General features: G+C 61.3%; 1 protein-coding gene across 1 annotated transcript in view; it reads right to left on the bottom strand.

Moving 5' to 3' along the window:
* Positions 1-239: 239 nt before the first annotated feature.
* LPCAT1 (lysophosphatidylcholine acyltransferase 1) overlaps positions 240-18,746 on the bottom strand; it is a 39,608-nt gene continuing 21,101 nt past the window's right edge. The window contains exons 4-14 of the mRNA XM_055554905.1: positions 16,497-16,609; positions 15,204-15,264; positions 14,874-14,932; positions 14,179-14,213; positions 13,334-13,388; positions 11,060-11,142; positions 8,119-8,244; positions 7,449-7,602; positions 7,067-7,165; positions 3,377-3,515; positions 240-2,287 (exon numbers count right to left, since the gene is read on the bottom strand). Coding sequence (XP_055410880.1) covers positions 2,103-2,287; positions 3,377-3,515; positions 7,067-7,165; positions 7,449-7,602; positions 8,119-8,244; positions 11,060-11,142; positions 13,334-13,388; positions 14,179-14,213; positions 14,874-14,932; positions 15,204-15,264; positions 16,497-16,609 — 1,109 coding nt within the window. The 3' untranslated portion in view covers positions 240-2,102. The remainder of the gene's footprint in view (positions 2,288-3,376; positions 3,516-7,066; positions 7,166-7,448; positions 7,603-8,118; positions 8,245-11,059; positions 11,143-13,333; positions 13,389-14,178; positions 14,214-14,873; positions 14,933-15,203; positions 15,265-16,496; positions 16,610-18,746) is intronic.

The following is an 18,746-nucleotide window of genomic DNA, read 5'->3' as shown; positions in this document are numbered from 1 at the left end:
GGTTGAGTTCTGGGAAACGTCAGCTGCTGTCTACGTGAGCATGAAATATCCAGACCCTCCTGTTATCCAGAAAGTGTTTCCTACGGAATTTCAATGACTGTGCTTTCCCAGCCTCCTAGAAAAGCAGCAAGAAACCATGCAGACGGTGCTCCTGTGGCAGCCTGAGTCACGCCTGCTGTTGCCTTTCTGATAAAAAACACACATAACAAAACACAATCTCAAGCATTTAAGACGCTATGTTTTATTCGTTCTATTGAAAACATCCGGCTGTTTTGGAGCTGCCCGTTCCCTCCCCCACCCCCAGCACCCTGTGGGGCCCCTGCAGGCGGTGGGCCCCTCGCAGCTCCTGGTCCCACCCAAGGGGGATTCACCCCTGAGCTCTGTACATTCACAGCTCTGAACCCACGGCCCTAAGTCACTACGAAAGAGAAAAGAGAATCAGGAGGAACAAACATCCATTCAGGGTCTGTTTATCAGAGGTTTTTTCCTGAAAACGCACAGCAGCGTTTCATTCAAAACCCCTTCATCCACAGACGCGGGCCGAGGCCCCTGCTCAGAACATCTCGGCTCGTTCACCTCCTTCATGGCCGGGCGCGGGGCTTTGTCTTGTAAAGATGAACCTTCATGCACTCTATGGTCATGACCTCAGTCCTGTTTGCTGCCAAGTCTGTGCTAGAAGTTCTGTGTCCTATGGGCCAGCGCCCTGGAATGATGTCAGGTGCCCCCTGCCCCACACGAGGCGGGAGGGGCTCTGGAATGAACGGAAGTGAAGGGGGTTTCCTTTCCTGACGCCTGTCCTTCTGTCTGTCGACATGCAGGTCTCTGAGCCTCAGGAAGTCAGTAAATATTTGTTCTGCAGTTCCAGCTCTGGTGGCCACTTTCCGTGGCCCTAAGACAAAATCCAATCGCCTTAGAAATTAAAAAAAAAAAAAAAAAAAAAAAAATCCGAAACAAACCCAGAAGCTTTGCTCCCGAAACACACACTGTGGTTGTCATTGTGCTTTGAGGACACGTTTCTAATCACGTCCTGAGGAAATGAATCAAGGTGATTTCGAGAGCGTGAAGGAGGCCCCTGGAGCCCCTCCCTGAGCCCGGAGCTGCTGCCCCCCACCTCCGGGCATAGAGAGGGACCCCAGCCCCCAGGTCTCCCTGAACCCCACCACCTGCTCCCCACACCTTCCTTCCCTGAGGCTCCCCTGGCTCCTGATACCCCGGGAAACCTGGGGCAAAGGAGGGTGCTGGGGGGAGTCAGAGGCTGGCGGACCCTCCTGGGGACTGACTGTGCCCTCAGGGTGCCAGCCGGGGAGACAGGAGCCCCCGCCTGTTTCCACCGCGGCCGGACTCCCCTCCCCACGCTCTGGGCTCTGGTCCCAGCCTGCACTCGCTGAAGTGGATCCGGTCACCCCGAAACAGAAACCGCAAGCTGGTGTAAGAGCAGCGGGGCTGAAGAGGGCTGAGGCGGCAGGAAGGCGCCTCCGGACGGGGCGCCTGTGGCTCCCCAACACAGGGGCGGGGCAGGGGGGCTGCCCGGATGGGAGGGGCTGGAGAGAAGGTCAACTCAAAGCCCCAAAGAGCCCCAGGATCTATCAAAAAAGGGCCTATAAATAAATATCCTCCGACCCTCAAAGGAAAACGAAGTAGAAAAACGATTCTCTTCTGGTAAAAAAAAGGCTGAATGTTTTCTGAAGTATCTAAATGAAGTTTACAAAAGACTCATGAGCTCCTGCAAATATAGAAACGTTTAAAAATCCGACGGCGGCCCTGCCCGCGGACTCCGCGGAGGGCGGCGGAGACTGTGCTGGAATCGACACGCGGGGGGGAGTCACGCCTTCAAGTGCCCGTGGAGGCTGCAGGCCCGCACTGCCTGGACCAGACCGGAGGGCCCGAGGGAGAGGATGGGGGCAGAGCCGGGGCTCGAGGTGAGGACAAAGCAACTGAGGGGCCCCCGAGCGCCGCCTGGAAGCGGGGCCTGAGCTGCCCCGCGAGCTGCTGTGGCTTTCCGCCCAGGACCTGGCCCGAGGGCAGGGCACAGGCAGCTCGCGTGGGAGTGTGAGGCCGGCTGGCGGCTGAGCACAGGCCCGGTCTCTCCAGACCCTCCCGCCCTAGTCCAGCTTCTTGCGAACAGGCTCCGTCCCAATGGCCGAGTTTTCGGGGCTGAAGTCCGCGCAGAAGCCGTTGGGGGTGGGAGCCGGGGGGGTCCGGGCGCAGCTCCGGGGGCGCCTCTGCTCGGGGTACAGGTATTCCTCCGCGAAGTCGGGGTTTGCTTCCGCGAACCTCTTGAAGTCGGCTGGAGAGACACGGGCACCTTGGTTAGGAGGGTGGGGGGCAAAGGTCTCCAGTCTGGCGTCTCTCCGGGCGCCCCCCTCACACCCAGGGGCGTCTTGGGATCTATGTGCACGCCCAGGATCGACGTGCACGGCCAGGAAGATCTACGTGCACGCCCAAGAGGCCCTGCGCTCGTTTTCTCTGTGGCGCCCTAGTCACTGCGGAGACCTGGGCGGCCACCACGCAGCCTCGGCCACGCCCTTCGGGGAACTGAAGAGTCAAGTCCGCGGTGTGTCCTGGGTGCTCAGCGTCCTGAGATGGACTCGGCTGTGCCCTGGGGACACCCAGGGCAGGGTCCCCCCGAGCCCTCGCGGGGCCTGTGCTGTGTCTCCCGGTGACTCTGAGACCCGGCTTCGGGGTGGGGGACGCCCTGGGGCTTTGCTGGGGGTGCCCTGGGGGCTCGGCGATGCTCTGAGCCCCAGGTCGGGTTAGGGTTAGGGCACCGCAGGCTCCAGGCAGCTGCAGAGAAGCGCCCGTGCTCCCTCGGGCGGCAGAACAGCCTCCACAGGGTCTGCAGTCTGGGGACTCCGAGCAGCGGTAGCCCTGGCTCCCCGCGGCCCCTTTACCGCAGGCGTGCACACCCAAAGCGAGGCGTGGTGGCTCCTCCTGACATTTGGATGTGATTTTAAAACACAGCCAAACAAGATGACCTTTCCTGAGCAAACTCAGCGCTCATCTCAGGGAGATTAGGGCTCATCCTCCGATGAGCCGGCTGCCCTCGGGGCTCCTGCTGCCCTCCTCAGGGTGGATTCCCGCCCGAGGCGCGCAGCCGTACCACCGTGTGGGGGACAAGTGCCAGGGCCAAGCCCCCCGGAGAGGAGGTGCCCTAGGAGTCAGGGCGGAACCCCTCCTGGCCCCAGGGGCCCTGATCTCTGCCCAAAGGCAGCCCCTGGGGAGGGCGTCTGCTTCACTGCCAGACAGACCATGCAGTGAAGCACCCGCACAGAGGAGACCGGGAGCCCCGCCCCAGCCCTGCCAGGTCCCAGGTGGCGCAGCGAGCGGGGCACCCCACGTGGCGCGGGGGTGTCCTCCCTGGCTCCCGGCCACTCACCAAATGCGATCCTGCCCTTCCGCTCTTGGTCTATGGCCCGGAAGAGGTCGGTCACTGTCAGCTCCGCCACCCCCAAGGCCGTCTTGAGGATGCTGGACAGGGCGTGCTCCTCGACGCTGCCGTCCTGTGACCCGAACATCTGCGGGGCGGGGCAGGCGTCACCCAGCGGCCTCCCTTGTCACACGGCCCGGGGCTGTTCCACTCTCAGGCTGGGCAGGAGCCCAGCTCCACGACCCAGCCCTCGGGCCTTGAGCTCCCTGCTCTTATGTCTTAAATCCACCAGACACGGTGCTATGGACACTGCATCGCAATGGCCTGGCGTCCAGCCATTGCCTGCAAGGTGCCCACTTCAGATGTCCCCCTGGGTGAACACACCACAGCCGTGACCTGTGGTTACTGGCAAACCGCAGGGTGAGGAGCAAGGCCGGCCCCCAGCCCCCGAGGTCCCCTTCCAAGGAGTCCTGGTGACCCACACAGCGGACCACCGCAGTGACCCCCCTCTCCCCTCCTTCTCTAACTTCCCCCCTTCTGCTTTGAATTCACCACTGAAGAGTGAACCCCGAAGCCCCAGGCCCCACCCTCACCCCCCCAAAGGCAGAGCCCAATCCACTCTCTGCCAGTGACCTTGCTGTGCGGGGGCACCGTGGGCCCTCCAGGACCTGTGAGTGACGGGCCTGTCCTCTCAGGGGTCCCTGACGGTCATCGCTGCTGGAGTCTTGCAACCACAGTGAGGCCACACGGGCCGGTGCACCCACAGCCTTGGTTACCACTGGGCTGAGACCCACCTGCAGCCCCGTCCCTGTGCGGCTGACCTTCCCAACGCTGCCCCTCTCACCCGGTTCTGGAGGAGGCCCCCTGGCCCCCCGAGGCTGTGGCAGAGCTGGGGGCTGCCCACCCCCGTGCCTCCTGCGGGCTCCGCTCCCCATTCTGTGACCTGGGGGCCCCCAGGCCCAGCTGCTCCCTGACCCCATGACCTCTGGAGTATCCACTCTGTCCTCCTGCCTGGAGGCGGGCTCCCCAGGGCAGGACACATGCTCCCTGGGTCGGGCAGAGCTCGGGCCCCACCCAGCGCCCTGGGGGTCTCACTGAATTATGTCAGCAAGATGAGCCGGCCACCCGCACACACAACCTTCCGGAGGTGGGAGACCTGCCACCAGGCGCTTCCAGCGGCCTCCACCTGGTTTCCGTGTTGGGGGGCTGCATCCACTGCCTCCGGGGCTCAGCCCGCTCCCCGTCCCCGGCCTGGGGCTGTGGGGTGGACAGCTCCCGAGTCCCCTCGTATCTCGCTTCCTCTTTACGTTTGTCAAACCAGGTTATCTGCAGACAAACCTCTCTCGTAGCCTCCAGAGCCCCACAGTCCAGCCCAGCCCGTGGGCGCCTCCCACCCACCAGCACTGAGACGCTTTGGGGAGATGAGCGGGCCTGAGGCCTGAATCTGTGATGCCAAAAGCAAGGGGACCTGTCTCTACATCCAGAGATGACCCTGCCGTCTGTCTGAGAAAGGCCAGGAGCCACCGGGTTCCCCCTTCACCTTCCTGAGCTGATGGTGCACCACGACCGTATCTGCAGGTCACGTGATGATGACCCTAAAGAAAGCTGGGTGCCGAAGAACTGATGCTTTCGGACTGTGGTGTTGGGGAAGACTCTTGAGAGTCTCTTGGACTGCAAGGAGATCCAACCAGTCCATCCTAAAGGAAATCAGTCCTGGGTGTTCATTGGAAGGACTGATTTTGAAGCTGAAACTCCAATACTTTGGCCACCTGATGCAGAGAGCTGACTCATTTGAAGAGATTCTGATGCTGGGAAAGATTGAGGGCAGGAGGAGAAGGGGACGACAGAGAATGAGACGGTTGGATGGCATCACCGACGCCATGGACATGAGTTTGAGTGAACTCCGGGAGTTGGTGATGGACAGGGAGGCCTGGCGTGCTGCAGTCCATGGGGTCGCAAAGAGTTGGACACGACTGAGCGACTGGACTGAACTGAACTGACAGCAGTAGAGAAGGCGGAAATGAGGGACCCAGAAGTACGTTACGCTGCCCGCGAGTACCGCTCTGGGGAAGCCCCAGGTCAGCGCGGGTCTCTGGGAGCCTGAACTCCACGGTAATGCTGCATCTCAACCATCGGCCCGGAAGGACTGTGACCAGCACACGAGGAAGGCACAGGCACGTCTGCACCCCGGGCAGGGCACCTCGCAGACTCCCCGGGCAGGACACGGTGCAGATCCCCTGGGCAGGGCACCTCGCGGACCCCCGGGCAGGGCACCTTGCAGACCCCCCAGCAGGGCACTACGCAGATCCCCCGGGCAGGGCACCTCGTGGACCCCCGGGCAGGGCACCTCGCGGACCCCCAGGCAGGGCACCTAGCAGACCCCCCGGGCAGGGCACCGTGCAGAACCCCCACACCGCATCTCGGGGCCGCCTGCCCGCACCCGCTGAAGCGCGCCACAACCCTGGTCTGCGGGTAGGGATGGAGGGAGAGCCTGTGAGTCGTCAGCGTCAGGTGGGGCGGCCAGTCCACATGAGCAGCACACGCGGGCGCCTGTGGGGACACCGGACACGGGGCTGCCCACTGTCCGGGGGGCCCAGGAGGGGCGGTCCCTGCAGGGGAGGCCGTCATGGAGGAGCGCCGTGAGCCTCGGGGCAGCCGCACAGGCGGCCCTGCCCCCGCCGGCCGGTGCGCCTGGACCTGGGTGGGCGCCCTGGCGTTCATGGTCGTGCTCGGCAGCCGCACTGAAGCAGGTCGCCCGCCCCCCACCAGCCACCATCGTGACGGCAGATTCTACCCAGTGATGTCCGTGCAGCTGCTGCTGGGCCGCCTGCTGGGGCGAGGCTGGCACAGGGGCGATGAGCCCCGAGAGGTGCCTGCCGAGGCCGGAGGACGCGGGCAGGCTTTCCGGCCTGGGTCCACCAAGCCCTGATGCCGCCCGTTAACGCCTCTGCTGTGACTGGCAGAAGCCGCCCTGTGCCATGGGGGACCCTCCCAGCCGTGGGGAGGTCTGCTGGGGCTGGAAGGTGGAGGTGGCGTTCTCCACCCCTGAGGACCCAAGGGACAGGGGCCCCCTGACCTGCACACGGCAGGTGCCCGGGAGTCTTGCTCGTGTGAGCTGCACCTGAGAGATGGAGCCTGTCTCTCAGCTGCAAGGCCTCGCTCTGTCCTGGGGGCTGACCTCGCTGGGCAAGGCCCGCCTCGCTCCGTCCTGGGGGACTGACCCTGCCGGGCAAGGCCCTCCTCGCTCCATCCTGGGGGACTGACCCCGCGAGACCAGCCTTCGGGACTGCTGGGTAGATCTGGGTGGGGCAGGACTCCAGCATGACCCTCTCCACGCCTCCCAGACTCACTGCCCCCCTCGTGAGCAGCCTGGCTCGGAGTCACACTGGGGCAGGTGGCTCTTCAGTCCAAAGCCCTGCTTCCTTCCAGTCAGCAGCCGACGGGGAGGCCATGTGGGGAGAGACAGCCCAGCGGCCCTGCTCGGCACTGCTGGGGAGTGGGGACTCTCATCTAGGAGGAGCCGGGCAGAGGCACTTCTGGGCCTTTCTGCAAGCAATGGCTGGTACAAGCTCGTGTGAAAAGAGCTGACACACGACTAAGTTCCCCAACATCCTAAGGAACTATAAAGTGTATCACAGGTCAGACGAGCCCGTGTCTTCCTGACCCCACATGTTAAAGTCGCAGAAGTGCCGCACTTGCCTTGAACGCCAGCTGGATGGTGTCCAGGGTCCGGGCCGGCCGGCAGACGACAGACAGGGCGACCACGTACTCGCGCAGGTCCACCTCCCCGCCGCCGCCCTGGGGAGAGACGCCTTCAGCGAGGGCCCCGCCACCTCCGAGGGCACAGGTGGCATCAGGGGTCTTCGAGCGACCAGCTTCAGTTTCCCAACTACAGGTGTGCTTGTTGGCAAACACTGACTTAAAAGCCAGATTTCTATTTGCATTTGAGAAGCTCAGGAGAAGACACGCCAAAAGACAGGTGGCTAGGGAGATGGGCAGCAAAGGCTGGTCTCTCCTTTGCTTCCAAAATTGCCCCCAGGGAAAAACAGCTGTCCCCACCCCACCCCACCCCACCCCCTACCTCATCAAACAGGGAGAACAGGTCCTCCAGCGACTCAGACTCCGGGACCCCCAGCTGCGCCGCGAACTCGGGGAGCGTCACCCTCCTGCCCTGCGTCATTCTGGCGCTTTCTGCGTGCCTGTCCAGATCCTGTTCAAGTTTTTCTGGTTTTAGTCTAAAGAAAAAATATGAGGGGAAGATTGTTTTCAATAAAGCCACGGAATGCTGAAAATGGAAGCTTCACTGTTACGTCTTAAGACCCCGCAAACCAGGAAGGTGATTCCTAGACGGAGCATCAGTCAGTCCTCGGAAGAGGGGCTCTTCTGGAAGCCCGAGGGCCGACTGTGTCCCCCGCAAGCGCTGGGACCCCGCGGCGTGCGGGCCCACCCGGGGACAGGCCCTCCCAGGATGCGGGGTGGGGCTGGGGGGTGGGGAGGCCGTCCATAAAGAGACAGTCAGGCCAGCCATTCAGGGTTTAAGACACTTGCGTGTGGAATGACGCTGGCGTTTGAAAAAGAAAAAACCCCGAAACCTCAGAAAGAGCGCCGTTAATTGTCTCAGCTGTCCTCCGCCTGCGACCTCCGGGCTGTCATCACTGCCCGGGCGGCGCCCACACGAAACCTGTGCCCCAAGTGCCCACGAGACGGCTGTCCCAACTCAGCGCCTGCGAGCAAAGGGCCAGGGGACTCACCCCAGGCCCCTGAGCAGCCTGGCAAACTCCAGAAGACAGGTGTCAGCGGGGAGACGGAGCTGGCCTTCCGCCAGGGCCAGCTGGCAGTCCTCGAACGTGTAGTCCGTCACAGCGACGCCCAGGGCCCTGCGGGAGAGGACGGGCCGGGTCAGCCGCCCCCAGGGTAGCAGGGTGACTGTCCCAGGAATGCAGCGGCCAGACAGCGGCGTCACACGCGAAGGCCCCGAGTCCCGGGCCCTCTCGCTCCAGGCTCAGCTCCGACGGCGGCCCATGCGACGGTGACGCCTGCTGAGTCGCACGCCCTACTTCCTGCTCCGGGACCCGTGGGCACAGCGCCCTGAAGCGGTCTGTCCCCCAAACGCGTGCGTTTTTAACACGAGACTGCCCTGTAAGTGGCGCTTCTGCGTAGGTGTCCACGTTCTGCAGCCTCAGTGAAGCTTAGTTACACGTTAAAAGTAGAAGTTGATAAGGATACAGGTGGCGTTCAGGGTGGAGGGGAGTCGTGGAGAGAACCAGCTCCCCAAGAACAGGAGCGACCCCTGGGTGAGACATGGGGCACGGGGGTGCTGGAGAAACAGGGGGCTTCACCGGCAGAGCCCCGGGCATGTCCGCACGGCTTGGGGTCTCCTGCTGGCACGCAGCCTCGGGGAAGGACTCGTGGGGCAAAGCCCCACAGCGGCAGAGGGTGTGGAAGCTGGACGAGAGCCGTGCACGCGTGAGGGGACCAGCCACTCTGGGGGGCCCCCCGCCCCCGGCCTAGCAGGCAGGACAGGCAGCGCCCCGTGAGTCCTCCCACCCAACGGAGAGGGGCAGGCTCGGCTTCCCTGGGCTGTTCCCACCTGCACATGGTGCAGGGAGAAGCCGCAGGCCTGCCCCTGGCCCTGCCGGACTGAGGCCCCTCCTGTCAGTTCCCCCCAGAAGCCACGTCTGGGGGGCCCTGAGCAGGGCCTGGAGGGAGGAGGGAGCCCCTGACCTCCCCCTGGGCTCCCCCAAGCCCGCAGGATGGGATGAGGGTGCCCGTGGAGCCCACAAACACCCACCACCTCCACGTAGGAGCCTTTAACAGGAGCCACTGGGAGCTGAGTGCTCTGGATGCTGAGGTGTGTAAACCGCTGATGTGTAAAGAGCATATTTCAGGGAGCTCCCAGGTAGCCTAGAGGTTAGGACTTGGCGCTTTCACTGTGGAGGCCTGGGGTCGATTGCTAGTCAGGGAACCAGCCCGTGTGCCAAGCAGTGCAGCCAAAATACAAAACAATGGCAATGATAGTAAGTACCACGCTCGGCACTAAACACAGAGGCTGAACAGCTGACCGCAGACTTCAGTGACTGGGGGCCTGGGGCTGCCCAGCTGTGGGCCAGCCTGGTACGTCTGCAGTTCTGCCCACGAGGGATGGAGCCGGCATCAGGCGCCTTTAGGGACAGGAGACCGCCCTCGAGGTGCAGGGCACCCTGCTCTCCAGGCTGGCACTGCCCTGAGGTCAGAGGGAGGCAAAACCAGTCATCCCACAGGCTGTCTCCGATTTCATGGAAAACACCCTTCTCCTGACATTTATGGAAAGTGCATTCATGGTAGGAAATTTACCAGGTATCGAAAACGACCCTGCCAACCCCGTCTCCGTAACCGAGTGGGCTTTCACTCGTCTCGGCGGGACAGTTGGCCCTCCGGATCCAAGGCTCCACATCTGAGGACACGGAGGGCAGCACACGAGACCCTTGCACACGAGGCGCTTCGGCCTCCTGGACTTTGGTCTCTGAGGGCCCTGGACCTAGTCCCTGGCAGGTACGAGGGCAAGGCTGTGGTTCCTGGTTGCCATGGCAACGACCCTGAAGGCTCCGTTCCGCGGCTGCTCAATTGCCCTTAAGAGCACGCAGCGTGGCTGTGCGGGGACGGGAGCCAGAGCCGCAGCAGGAGGTCCAGAGTGTCCCCGGGCTGCCTGCAAGGCCTGTGGGACCCTGGGTGGGACCCTCATGGTTCTGGAATCCTCCTGCACCCATGAGGCAAGAGGAGACCCCATGGGAATCTGTCCCTTCCCACTGGGCTGACACAAACCGTGCCACAGCATGAGCTTCCTCAGGGCTCACGTGCAAGACTTTTAGTAGTTAATTTACTCGAATAGAAACTAAACAACAACAAAAAAATCACACGCAAACTGTCAGGCCTTCAACTCTGCGGACAGTGTATCTGTCCAGGGGTTGGTCAGGGTCCCTCACCGCCCTGACTCCCCAAAAGGTGAGAGTCGAGGGCCTCCTGCCGCCCGGCGGCTCTGTCCCAGAGTCTGTGCTGGGGTGGGGTGGGGCGTGTTCCCCCCGGGACTCTGCTCCCAGCGCCAAGGCGCTGAGGCATGTGGGCAGACCGAACACCTGGGGTCTGGGATGAGGCTGCCGGGGCCTGAAACCAGCCGGGAACCGCAGGGAAACTGAGGGGGGGGATGCTCCTGGCTGCAGGCACGCCATCACATAAGCGACACTGGATTAAGTGCACAAAACCCACGCTCAGCAGAGGAAGAACCTCAGTAGCACTCTCGGGGAGGGCAGCCAGGGCGTGCCGGCCCAGGCCCTCCAGCACTCTCTTGCCCACGGTCCCGCTGCCCGTCTGCACGGGCACGCATGGACACAGCCCCGCGGGCACTGCTGGGTCACAGGGAAGGCTGCAACGTGGAGAATTGGGGGCAGTGACCCGTCCTCCAAAGGCTGAACAAGCAGAGACGTCCTCCAGCAGGATGGGAGACAAAGCGTGCGGCCAAGCACAGTCTGGCTGACGCTCGGCCAGGCTGGTTCAAACCCAGCTCCCCCCGCTGCCGGCTGGTCTACAGCGAGGCCAGGACACCGGCCTACAAGGACACCGAGTAATGAGTGCCTGGTGAGGCCAAGGGCACTGGGGCGTCCAGGGAGCCCCCACCCGGCTGCGCTGGGGGCGGGGGCGGGCGCAGGGCTCACTCACTCTGCCATCACTCGGCGCACGTTGCTGGCGTACAGGGCGGGGTCCTTCTTCTCCTCCTCCGAGGGTGTGTACACGGGGAGGAACTGAGGACACAGAGAAGCCGGTCACCTGCAGGAGCGTGGACTCCCCCTGCCCCGCCGCCGTCACCACAGAGCGACCTCCGCCCTGGCAGATCAAGGGTGGTCAGGGCACCTTCCACAGGAACTGTCTTTGGGGTTGTCACTCCTGCTCAAGCAGGGGCACACGTGTGCACACACAGACGCACACACCCACACGTGTGCACACACAGACGCACACACCCACACACGTGTGCACACACCCACGCAACACCCACACGTGTGCACACACAGACGCACACACCCACACACGTGTGCACACACACAGACGCACACCCACACGTGTGCACACAGATGCACACACCCACACATGTGTGCACACACACCCACACGTGTGCACACAGATGCACACACCCACACATGTGTGCACACACACCCCACACGTGTGCACGCACAGACGCACACACCCACACACGTGTGCACACACACACACCCCATGTGTGCAGATGCACACCCACACCCACACGTGTGCACAGACACACCCACACACGTGTGCACACAGACGCACACACCCACACACGTGTGCACACACAGACACACACACCCACGCGTGTGCACACAGACGCACACACCCACACACGTGTGCACACACAGACGCACACACCCACACACGTGTGCACACTCCCAAAGCCCCTTGCCTCACCAGGAGCACCACTCCCTCGACACCGGACCCAGGGCATGGAGCGGTAACTTCACCCAGGGGCTCAGTTTTTAGATGCAGAAGAATCATACGTGTGCTCCCGTTTCTCATGGTCTCAGTTTTGTGTTTCCCGTCAGAGGGTCTCAGCAGCTTTTGGACAGCTACTGCATTTGGACAGTAGGGTAAATCGCCCCAGGAACTCGGGTGTCTGTGTGACTGAAGCTCACACGGTGCTTTATGCACGTAAGACCCACACCTCAGGCCAGGCTCCATCGTAGAAAAGGAAAAAAAAAACATCACTGCACCCTTTTAACATGGATATTCAAGAATACAGGAATGCCCGCCACCCTGTCAACTCTCATCAGATGAGTCTGGTCTCTCACTCACTGCTACCTTTCTAAAAACTCTGCAAGAGCAACAGCTCCTCCTCAGCACTGGCGCCTTGTAGGGGTGACACAGGAAGGAGTTCAGAGCAACATCACAAAGCCACACAGTTTCAACTCTTAAAATTAGGAGCCAGTCTGAAACAGAGCGTCCTCCCTGGAGTCTCGCCCCGCTGCCGCCTCCCGGCTACCAGCAGACGAGCCACAGCAACGTGCTGGGCTGTGGGCCGGCCGCCCCTGGACTCGGGCCACGGCCCTTTCAGCTCAGTCCTTTACTCAGTGGCTTATTTCTAGTGAAAAGCCTGGCTGAAGGCCGGGACCACGTGTAAATTCAGCCTTACTCTGCAGTGCTTACTTGAAGGTCTCTGGGGTCGCGCAGAGTCCGGCACGACTGAAGCAACTGAGCGGCAGCAGCAAATGAAAAGCTTTACGTTGCATAAGACTAGCCTTTCACTTTTCAGATGTAGGAGTAGCAAGTGAATCCCACTTTTAAGAAAATAGACTATTCCTCATCTACTCGATTAAATTTACAGGCTGCATGAATGTGGCATGTTTGAGCAGAGAGGATGGGTACTGGGACTTTGGAGATGGGCTGGAGACTGGCCGGCAGTCCGCCTGTCTGAGCGGGTATTCAACTGAGGACAAGAGTGTGGTAAGCTTGGTAGTACGATGCCAGCTGCGTTAGCATCAGGAGAAAATATAAGCCAAGAGAAGCAGTAATCGCTTGTGTGCGAACTCTATACGCTCTTAAGCTAAACCAACCATAATAAGGGAACAATGGGCTTAGCTTCCTGTTGATATTTAAAATCCCATCTGAACGGATAAAAGGTCATACGAGAGACACAAAGTGACGGAACCACTGGGAAGCCCTCTAAGAAGCCATGAGAAACGGAGCGTTCAAAGCAAGACAGATAACCCGTAACCTTGTAGAGACACCAGCAGGATGTTGTATAATATCACGTCCACCGAGATCCGATATAACATCGCATCTGTATAGGTGTCAACCTGGTAACACGCTGTCTATGGAGGCCCTAACGGGGCATAAGGCAGCATGGCATCGACACACAGCACGACATCGTGAAACATCACGCCAGCATAGACCCCGCGAGACGTGCAACGCCGCATCTAGACAAACCTCAATTTCCACTCGACTGTGAAACTGGCAGAGCGTGAGCCACAGGATTTTCAACCTTAAACATGAACAGATTTACAGCATGGTTAAGTCTCAATTCCCTGCAGCTCTGAAGCCGGGTCTCCGCGCCCCGCTCCCCTGCAGAGGGCACCCCTGAGCAGGCTGGTCCCCGGGAGGCGCTCAGCCTTCCTGGGCCCAGCCCTGAGGACTGGCTGAGCTCATCAGAGACGCCCAGGCCTGCCTGCCGTGGCCCGAGGCCACAGCCCTGCTTGTCCTCCGGCTCAGGACGGCTTGTCTCCGCAGCATCAGGCCCCTCCAGGCCCCCCAGGCCTGAGGTCATGGCACCCCTCCCACCAGCCACCTCTTCATGGCCCGCTCTAAGCCTAGCTGGCCAGGACCCTGAAGGACCCCTTTCCCAGACCCTCTCCCAGCTTCCCCCTGGCTCCTCACCTCCCACTCCAGCCTTGGCGATGTCACCCCTGCCACGCGGGCATGCCAGGGGCCCTGGGAGGACCACCCCTCCCCCCCAAACACCAGCACACACACTGGTGCCTGGGCCCCCGTGTGCCCCTGCAGCTGCATGGGTGGGGGCCCCACGTGCCCCCTTCCTTTCCGGGGTCAAGGTGTGCACTTGATCGCTGAGCGGACAAGACGCGGGCGGGAAGAGGAATTCGTTCCCCTCCTGCTGGGGGAGGACCATCAACTTCAGTCCCGGGATCCCGGGTGCAGGGAAGGCTGTCTCATGCAGCTGGACTCCTTGGACTGAACTGAACTGGCCAGCGTGGCAACCCCTAAAGTAAGCAGCTAGGGGGCCCCTGGAGGGGAGGACAGGGCGGGCTCTGACTTACGCTCCTGGGCCTTGCCACGTCCACGTGATGGTGTCCTGGGGGCAGGAGAGCAGCCGTGAGTCCCCACAGAGCCCCTCGTCCCCACAATCCCCCTCCTCCCAGGGCCGCCCAGCGCCCTGCTTCAAACGAGCCGACGGAACAAACTGAAGAGGGAGAAATCTAGAGCTCTACAGGCTGGTGACGCATCCTCGTTCTCAGAAACTGGCCAAGGAGCGCGCCTCTTCAGAGCCGTAAGGACGGCTGCACCAGGCCACGTGGCTCCCGGCCCTGCAGGCGTTCAGGCCCGGCTCTATCCACACCGGCAGGCACAGGGCCAGCGTACGACCTGGGGCCCACAGACCTGGCTCGGAAGCAGGGGCGCTTAAAGCCTCTGGGGCCCACAGACGTCAGGGGGATCCCACCGTCTCTGTACCAGCCCCCCGCCCCCCGCCACGCCCCATCATGACAAGGCTCCCGAGGAAGCTCGGTGTGGCTTAGTCTCAGTTTTAAAAGGTCCCGAGTGTGAGCTGGGCAGCAGAGCTGCTGAGGAGACGGGGGTCTCACACCAGTGGGCCCGGCTCGAGGACGGGCCAGGACTCTGCGACCCACGAGAGCAGGGCTTCAGGAGCGAGTATGGGGGGATGCTCTGCAGGAGCGAGTACGGGGGGACGCTCTGAACACTTGCTGGACCTGCATGCCCAGGAGAACTCACTCACCAGTTTGTTTGGGTACCGCAAAACCACAGGCTGGACGGGAACCCCCGGGATGAAGGCACCTGTGGAGGGGAGGAGGGACACCTTTCGTTTCCGCAGTGGCACGTCCCCCGCCCGCACGGCCCGGCTGGGTCTCGGAACAGAGTGGGCTTCCCGGTCAGAGGCCACCGGGTGCCAGCCGTGGACACCCTGTGCCAGCCACGGACACTCAAACCAAACCCCAGGGTCGCAGGAGACAGACTGGAGAACACTCCAGACCGAGGCACTCTGCTGGGGGTGAGGGGCTCCCCCACCTTCTCGCAGAGAAAGAGAGATAACTAAGACACTACCTACCAGGCTTGAAGGTGATTAAGCAGGTCCTATTGGTACATGTGCCTTCTGGAAAAATCATTATCTTGAAATGAGAGGGAAAAAAAAAAAAAAAAATCAGCATCAAAGTGCAGGTTCAGGGGCCAACTTCCCAACCTGATTCTTCTGGGCCCGATGTGGTTCAGGCACTTCAAACACATCCAGTGGAGAAAGGTAAGAGGCAGACAGAAGCGTTCATGAATCCCCCCTCTAACTGCTGGTTTTACTAAACTCTGGAAGCAACAGAAATACAAACAGCACGCACTCCTGACAACGGGACATGCAGTGCCCACCGGAGCCGCCGCGTGGGCCAGACACGGACCAGCCCACGGGCACACGCAGGACAGGGGCGCGCGGGCGGGGAGCGTGAGGCTGAGGACGGGGCCTCGTGGACCGGGGCCAGGCCCACAACGCAGACACCCTCGGAACCAGCAGCGAAGTTAACGCCCTGTCACCGGGATCTCCCATCTCTCTGACTTGTACTGACTTCCGGCAGGGGGATGGAAGCTAACTTCCCCCACGTGCTGGAAAATACAGCCCATAAGGCTGCTTTCAACCCTGGGCCCTGGAGGAAAGACCAGCTCCAGGGGGCTGGGTCCAACCCTGGGTCGGGCAGGTGAGCTGAATGGAGGAGGGGGGTCATGCCATTCTTGTGGGGGTGGCAGCCGGGACCCTGGAAGCACAGCCCCCCAGGGGCTGCCCATCCACGGGCGGAGGGGCCCACCAGCAAGGTCGTCACTGTTTTCTGAGCAGCCAAAACCCAGAGAGTCCTGTGGGGTTCCAGCTTCTCAAGGTCGGCTCAACAGAAAAGAAAAACTACGCATGTAAAAAGCAGGGGTCAGACCTCACCCACGCTACCACTGGTGAGGATTCTGCCCCGCAGTCCAGGCCAGCCTTCCCGGGGCCCCGAGGGAACCGAAGCGTACCAGGCAGGCTCGAGCTTTGAGAAGCAAGGGGATGCAGCCCCGTGCAGCATTCGGACACCGCTGACCCCGGAGCCAGGCCAGCCCGCTAGTTCTGACGCAGAACTTAAAAGATGACTTGGGAACTTCAGATGCATGTGAAAATTATTTCCCCCAATTTCTTATTTTAAAATGCCAGAACCAAAAATACCTGATATACAAGCGCATTTTTGGATTTGCATTTATCAAAAATAATATGAAACACAATGTCTCCAGGGAAGCCAAGTTCTGGCCCTCAGGTCTCTATTTCCCCTTTGACCCCTACGTTCATGCCTTTCGAAATAAATCCGAGCAGGACACAAACAAGACCGCCCACCTGTGGCCACTTCCCTCCAGACTGTGCCCGCCTCTTGATTTCCTCCACGGTCTTCCTGCGGGAATCCTGGTCTGTCCGGGACACGAATACCGGCTGGATGTACTTTATCAGAGCTGAAAGAGAGGGCAGGGTGCTCGTGGTGGGTGGGGCCAATGGGCACTGCCCGTGGTGCGGTGAGCCCCCCAGAGGTTCCCCGCAGGCTGTGCCGACCACAAGGGATAAGGGACAGCACTGAAGTCTTAGAGGATGGCTGGGAGCCCCCCACCTGGAGGGCCACACACGACAAGTCAGGAGAGAGAGACAGGGCTGACCCGCCGGCCACCTGTGTCACTGAGGGAAGAGCCAGAGAGCCCAGGGTGACCGGCTGACCTCCCCAGGCCTGCGGCTGACCTCCCCGGGCCCACGGCTGACCTCCCTGGAAACGCAGGTGACCTCCCCGGGCCCATGGGTGACCTCCCCGGAAATGCGGGTGACCTCCCTGGGCCTGTGGGTGACCTCTCTGGGAAACAGGACCTGCAGATATGGCCAAGTCAAGATGAGGTCATGCTGCACGGGGTGGGCCCTGTTCAGGGACTCGTGTCCTCGTAAGAAGGACTGATGGCCAGGTGACGACAGAGACAGGGGCGAGGGGACACGGCCATGGCCGGGGTGTGCCAGGAGGGCAGGAACACTGGACGTCGGAGGGGCGCCTGCGACGGGTTCTCCTTCAAGACCAACCTGCTGACACCTGGATCTTTCACTCTGGCCCCCAGAACAGTGAGAGGATATGCATTTCGGTTGTTTTAAACCCCAGGATCTGCGATGGTTGGTCACCACTCAGGAAACAGAGACCCCCTTCTTAGGAATTCCCTGGGGTCCAGTGGTGAGAATTCTGTGCTTTCACTGCTGAGGGCATGGGCTCAATCCCTGGTCAGGGAACTACAGCCCTGCAAGCTGCGTGGTTAAAAACAAAAGAAATACAGACTCCGTTCTTAGCCCCCAGCAAGTGTGTGTGTGTGTGAGGCAGGGGGACACTCAGGACTCCCACGACCACAGCTGACAGCCACAACCAACAGGCTGCTCCTTGAATAAGGATTTAAAGGTGGGAAGATACTTCTTAGGAGAGAAAACTCTGACCTGATGGCAAGCGGAGGCCGTGGCACTCGGTTACCCTCCAGGCTGGTGAGGCCACAGCAGTGGGTGTCCACCTGCTCTGCCCTAGGGCCACTTCTCACTGGGCCCAAGATGGGCTGTGAGCTGCTTTTCTGAGCATTTTGCGACTTGTAAACAATAATATTTCATGACCTTTATTTCCTGGAGGTCTTACAAAAGTGAAAAGAGAACATTTTTAAAAAGAATACAATTCTCCCTAGTTGGGTCCACAGTGCTCAGAAAATCGAAGCAGCTCTCAGTGACACTTTGTCCTGTTGGCTTTTTCAGGCAATTGAAATGATTTCCTCCTTCCTCATGGATTATTCCTGACGCTGCTAAAAAGGACCATGAGGAGACAGGGAGGTTTGGTGGAACCACCCGGAAGATTGAGGCAGGTGAGCTCACCAACCGGTAGAGCCCAGCAACTACCCTCCGGGACAGATGCTGAGCTAGCCCCAGCTTCCAGCGCTTCTGTGAGCTAAGGGAGCGCTGTAACACCTCACAGTTGAGGGTACTTGTGTGCTAATAAAAAATGAAAATCACAGGAACATCAGAAGAAATCATAACACAGAGGTCAAGGCCCAGGGCCTAGTTCGCGGGGGTGGGGCCCGTGCAGGTGTCTCTGCCGTCACGCGACCTGGACCAGCCAGCAGGGTGGGTGTCAGTGCCCCCAGGATGGGGGGCGGCTCAGGACTCCCACCACGATGGGGGGCAGTCCTCCAGCAGGATTGAGGGGGTGGGGCTCACTGACTCCCTGCAGGACGGGGGGCTGATCCCTGCCACAGGGATGAGGGGACTGGGGGGGGGGGGTCACTCTCCCAGCGGGATGGGGGTCACTCCCCCAGCGGGATGGGGGTCACTCTCCCAGAGGGATGGGGGTCACTCTCCCAGCGGGATGGGGGTCACTCCCCCAGCGGGATGGGGGTCACTCTCCCAGCAGGCTGGGGCCCACTCCCCCAGCGGGATGGAGGGTCACTCTCTCCAGAGGGATGGGGGTCACTCTCCCAGTGGGATGGGGGTCACTCCAGCGGGATGGGGGTCACTCCCCCAGTGGGATGGGGGTCTCTCCCCCAGCGGGATGGGGCCTACTGTCCCAGCAGGATGGAGGGTCACTCTCTC

This window comes from Bubalus kerabau, chromosome 18, assembly GCF_029407905.1.
Source record: "Bubalus kerabau isolate K-KA32 ecotype Philippines breed swamp buffalo chromosome 18, PCC_UOA_SB_1v2, whole genome shotgun sequence".
NCBI classification, from domain to species: Eukaryota; Metazoa; Chordata; class Mammalia; order Artiodactyla; family Bovidae; genus Bubalus; species Bubalus kerabau.
Note: the sequence above shows the minus strand (reverse complement) of the source record. Positions and strands in the feature narration are given on the sequence as shown.